Raw genomic sequence first — 6052 nt, 5'->3', positions numbered from 1 at the left:
AAACTTTTCACCATATCAATTAAATCATTAATAATATTTTCATATCCAGGATTTTTCAAGCATTCATCGCACACAAAAACAGCATTTTTTATTTGTCGAAAACATCATAATTCTGACACGCCGCTTGAGGCAAACATCTGATGTGGAAAGCTTTTTTACAGCTTCCAAAACAGAGCACTTGATCCGTGCATGAAACTGTCAGGGCATCCGCAGCAATCGCGAGCAAAGTGAAAATGCTCACGAGTTTAATCACTTCCATACCGCACCGGGAGTTGGTATGAAGGTGAGCAAAATAGGGCCGATGCCGTCGGGACCGACAAAATCACCAAATTTGCTCACTAGAAAGGGACGAGAGCAAACATGCACTGAAAAAATTCTACCGTTTTGAGCAGAATTAAACAAACGATGTCGCAGCGTGTAGATGTTTGTTGATATTCATTTTAAGAAAAAAATTGTATCAGATTAAAATTGTGGATGGTTTTTTTTGTAATAACCAGTTAAATTCGCAATTTCGTTACATTTTTTCGGGGTTTTCCAGGAATTGAACGAGAAAGTGTAAATGCTGGTTCTGATGGTGAGTTATTTATTTTGTATTTTATACTGTTTTTGACTTTTTTCTACCTATGAATTTTGATAACATTTTTTTCCTTTCTCACTCAATTTCAGATAAACAAACTTGAAGCATCGTAATTTGTGACCAAAAATGGTCACTCGGAGTTTCTCGGAGTAATAATAATCGAAACCAGTGCGCTGTGCAGGATTTTTGTATCCAACCGGCCAATATGGGTGGCATTCCAGTACTGTCCCTACCGATTCGGCTTTCGGAACGAGGTCCAATAAGTTTGCAACTAATGGGACCCAGTTTTTCGGAGCAGCAATTATTTCAATCAGCACGTTGGATAGAAAAAGAAGTTGACGATTTTTTAGAAAAGTATGATTTTAATATAAATATAATAAACAAATAAAGTTGAATTTTAGTTGAATTGTTTGGTTTGTTGAATTTTGTTTTTCGGGTCCATTTGTTAGGAAATATAAGTGCCCGGCGTTTTGAAAGCAAAATCGAGCTTAATTCGAAAATATATTCTTATCTGAACTTATTTTATTCAATCAAGTCGTCCCACAATTCAATAAGTTTTTTAACACAATCCAGCAAACGGGTGACACGGAATTGGAAACACCGTAAGGGAAACTCAACGCTTTACAACCACCACCGGTTGAAAGCGATGTCCTATAGATATGATGACGAGGCCAAGCGAAGCAAACATCCTGCTCGGAAGTTCTTGCTGCATCCGTCATCGGACCCGATTGCTGGTGTTCGAAGCTGCTTGGCCTTGCTGCTTCTGTATGGCATGTTCAACCAGGATGTAGACTTTGACGTCACGATACGGATAGCAGCTATCCCGTCACCCCCAGGCCCCCCAGGCCCTTTTAAGGCCAACATTCATCGAAATTTGAGCAAAAAACTGACGACTCCGAAAATTTACTAGGTACGTATTAATTTAAATTTAGATTTTCTTCAAAAGTTTTCTCAGTGCAATGCTAAATTTAAAAATAATTATGCTACCGCCCGGTGCACGAAAGAGTGTGTATCCCAAAACCGGTCCGCTGAAATGAGCAAAACCGGGCCGCTTATACTCACTTATTGGTGCGTTTGCTCTCAAGCAACAGCGCGAACACAACACGGAACTCATTTATCGAGAAAATGTATGTTCGTATATAGACTTTTAAATGATTATTGGCAATTTTTTTTTTTTTGAGTTAAATGATGAATTCGAGTTTAAATAACTAAATAGCAATAGTCGCATGTTACCTTAACTAGAAATGTACTTTGGGTTTTATGATATGCGAAACTATTTCTCTAGAGATATCTTAACAATTTAGATCAGAAGCTTTCCTAAACAGTTCATAAGTGCTATAACCATTTGTGAACGTATATCGTTATAAGTTTTTTTTTGTAACTTCTTTATTCATCACTAGGGTCCGAATGAAATATCAATATAAGGTTAAATTTCATAAATATTTCACTTTCGATATTGTACAATTTCTAAAAATATACATATATTAGAACTTGTTCGTCGGAATCTAATTTAATAATTCATCAGTCAATTGTTTACTTAAGCCTTAAAATTAAATAAAAACTTCAATGCATAGAATTCAATGTAATTTATTAACTATAACACAGTGCAATATTTGAATACAATTGAAAAAATTAATTATTTTCGAATGAATAAATAACTAATGCTTTGAATTCATTTATATGAACGATTTTTCAATTCCCTTTTTTCAGTGTAACAATTAAAACTCGCCCGCGATGCTCACCCCACTGGTGCGCGAAAGAGTGTGTATCCTAAAAAACGGTCCGCTGAAAAGAGCAAAACCGGGCCGCGTTTACTCTCGTATTGGTGCGTTTGCTCTCAGCAACATATTTATCAACCCATCATCGCACCAACTGTTGCTTACTTGATTCGAAAAATAGCAATCGAGCAGTAGGTTGTTACAGGATGCGTTTATGTAGCAACCCGGTAGCAACGCAGCCAGTCGTAGCTATCAGAAAATAAACAAACACAAATACCAACCTGGATCGCAACAATGGGTGCGAAAATAAGTAAGTAGATAAAAACGCAACCAAACAAAACATCTAAAATACCGACCGAAATAGCAACATGCGGTGGGCTTGGTCTAATTGACTGTAAGCTCAAAGCAGGCTAACCGTTTTCATCGTTTAATTTGAAATATTACTCAATATTTATTTTTGAACCTGTTTGTATAAAAAATGCTAAGATATTTACTAGGTAAGTTTAACCTAAAAAATTAAGAGAATCCCACTAAAAATGTATTTGCAGTCCTCCTAGTGGTGCAATGGTGTCAAACTCTCGGGTTTGGAACGGATTACTGTCGCAAGGACATTTGCCCCGGCAATTCAACTCATGTAGCCTGCCAGGCCCCGAAACAATTTGGGCCATCATGCTTCAACAAGAAGCCGAAAGTCATCCGAATGAGAAAAACGATGAAAAAAGTACTGCTCCAGGAGCACAATCGGTTGCGGTCATTGGTTGCCGAGGGAAAGTTGACCGGGTTTCCTCCAGCCAGCCGGATGCCCACCTTGGTTTGGGACGTGGAGCTACAGCACATTGCCGGATGCAACACACGATTGTGCCGATTCGAACATGATTCTTGCCGTAATACGAATGTTTTCCGATACGCCGGTCAGAATCTGGCGATGCGAACATCGAGAGGGCCACTCCAGATTCCGGTTCCGGTTAACAGAATGCTGCGAGACTTTGTTCGGTCCTGGTTTGCCGAACATAAAGCAACGAGGCCGGCCATGATTGATGCCTACCCGGAGAACTATGACGGGTAACCAATAGAGTCATTTGTTTAGTTCCTCTATGCGGAGGGGAATTTTTCCTAGTTATGAATATCAGAACTAGGTTGAAAATAACTCTTAACAGACTTGCTTTTCTCTTGTTTCGGATACCGGTAGCCCGGACATAGGTCACTTTACGCAGCTGGTCAGCGATCGGACTTGGAAGATGGGATGTGCGCTGGTGAGATTTAACGATGCTGGCTCTATTCGGTACTATCTGGTGTGCAATTATTCTTTCATCAATATCATTGGCCAGCCGGTCTACAGGAAGGGGCCTTCTTGTTCGAGATGTCAACGGAAATGCAACAAAAAATATCCCGGTTTGTGCAAAATAAGCGAAAAGGTACTGTCGGTGCCATAGATTAGTGATTTTGGAAAAACGTTTATTGAAATAAATTGGAAATTTAATAAAGTACATTTGTAACAGGATAAAGTTTGAAAAATAAATTTAAAGCTCGTTTAATCACATAAGAACTAAAAATATATTCGATTGACATTTGCAGGCTTCGTTTTTCGAAATTTGCAGGATTCGTTTTGCTCATCTTGCCCAAAAGGAGACAGTGAACTTATTTGCTCCTAATAATTGTGAGTCGATTTTAAATGAGCATTTCATAATCTGCTGCTGAGAGAGCGAAGTAAATTCTTTTCTATAACGAATGATCCCTCTTCTACTGTAAGAGCACTGTTGGTTTGTGACTCTGAAAACACCTAATCAGCGCTACGTGTGATCAGTGAAATGAATTGCTCAGTGAAGGCAAGGACATAGTTTTGCTATTCTCATCGCTCCTAGAACAAAAACTGCAAATCGCATATGAAATTTGGCCGTTTCACCAAATCACGTGGACAGCTTTAATGTGTGATTGAACCGTCCTCTTCCTAAATGGAATTATGTTATCTTATTTTGATCGCCGCTGGGATATATTCTTATCTAAGTTTGTGGCATATCGGCAAATTGAAAATCTAATTAGAGAGCAATTAAGACAGACATGAAAATTGATAGGTGGAAAGGTCAAAGCTAGAGCGCTTTGGGTAGAAGAAACGAATAGATGGTGAAACTGTGAGCTTAGGGCATTGTTTTTTATCGACAGCATGAAACTGCTTGTGTGATTCTTTACCCAGCACCTGCTGGCTGTTTGTAGTAAGTGACGAAGAAGTCACATTGCTACCCACAACCAGCTCAGATGGGTCGAACACATGAGGTTGCGTTCGACCGGGCCCGGTCGAAGTGGTCTCAACCACCCCTGGATGACCGTGAAAATTGTATAAGGTGGCGGCGAATGGGCTCAGAGCTTATCCTTAGAATATGCAGTGTGTTAAGTGTAGATTAAGGTTGCCAGATTTTTTTCAGCACGCATCCAGGCCTGCCAATTTTGGGCAATTTTAAATAAAAACCCGGCAAAATCTGGGCATTTGATTTCAAAATTGACGACCATGAATCCGGAAAATATCTGGCAAATTTTGTCAAAACCCAAGAAATTACTCAACTAAATCAAGAAAAATAAACTTTATAAACTTTTGAGCTATTGTTGGTTATCAACGAGTTCAATTCTGCCATCAAATTATGAGAAAACAAAAATGGTTGAATACTGCGAATTCGCATAAATAATTTCTATGGATTTTTACACTGATCACACTTTACGAATGACAATTAAAAGAACAATTGAGTCAAAAATTGAGAAGAAAATTGAAATTGAAATCAAATAACACCCTTTTTATTGTTATTTTGAATCCGAGATAATGTGTTTTTGATCCAATCAAGCAAAAAACAAAAATTATTGGAAATTGAGAAAAAAAAATTTTTCATAAAAATTCATCGACTTATTTTAAATCGTATTTTAGGTTTTCAAAAAAAACCTTCCATGGTTATTTTTATAAAGCTTTCTCATAAAATTTCTTGTTGAAGGCATAATTTAAGAAATGTACATCAAAATTTTCATATGATTTGCCAAAAAAAAATGAATAAATCCGGGAAAAGTCCGGGTATTCTTTTATAAAATCAGGGCAACCTGGCCGGGCGGATAGTTACCAAATTTTGTATTAAATATCCGGGCGAACCCGAAAAAAAACCGCGCAATCTGGCAACCTTAATATAAATGCAGTGTTTTATCTTAAAAACGAATTGACTTTTCCAGCTGAATAACTATTCGGGCTCAGGGCTTGAACACTCAAGAACCCGTTTTCATTTTCGGGGAGTTTTATCCGGCTTGCAGCTTTGACGTATTGAACTACGTTTCCAATGTTTTGATTCTTATCGATTCTTCTTCAGGGATTTAAAAATGTTTATTTCGTGGGTCCTGCTGATAATAGTTTCTGATCTCTTACCGAAATTTAGCCGTTTTTTTTTTGAGAGAAAAGTAAGACTATAAACTACACATCATATCTAAAAAACACTTATTACCTAATTGGGCTTGTGATATAGCTCAGTTGGCATGCCATAAAAATGGTAAAACGACTATAACCGAAACAAAACAAAAAAACTAACTACCTAAAATTATTCGGCAAACTGATCAAAAGACAGCTTCACACAACCAACCGAGTCGAATCTCAAATAAAAACGGCAACTTTTCGGAAAGAAAATATAAATTTTAACCAGCCAAATCAACAAAATAAACACTCGTTTAGTCCCTGAAGAAGATCAAATGAAGATCGAAACGTTGGAAATTCCCAGACGGGTTGGGTTTCCTA

General features: G+C 37.7%; 1 protein-coding gene across 1 annotated transcript; it reads left to right on the top strand.

Annotated features, from left to right (window-relative positions):
• Window positions 1–2726: 2726 nt before the first annotated feature.
• On the top strand, window positions 2727–3729 carry LOC129757323 (antigen 5 like allergen Cul n 1-like). Its single transcript, XM_055754511.1, has 3 exons — window positions 2727–2792; window positions 2844–3357; window positions 3485–3729. Exons 1-3 carry the CDS (start codon window positions 2774–2776, stop codon window positions 3726–3728), a joined length of 777 nt encoding a protein of 258 aa, XP_055610486.1. The 5' UTR covers window positions 2727–2773; the 3' UTR covers window position 3729.
• The last annotated feature ends 2323 nt before the right edge of the window (window positions 3730–6052 follow it).

This window comes from Uranotaenia lowii, chromosome 3 (genome assembly GCF_029784155.1).
Source record: "Uranotaenia lowii strain MFRU-FL chromosome 3, ASM2978415v1, whole genome shotgun sequence".
Taxonomy (NCBI): Eukaryota; Metazoa; Arthropoda; class Insecta; order Diptera; family Culicidae; genus Uranotaenia; species Uranotaenia lowii.
The sequence above is the reverse complement of the archived record's forward strand: the minus strand, read 5'-3'. Positions and strand labels throughout refer to the sequence as shown.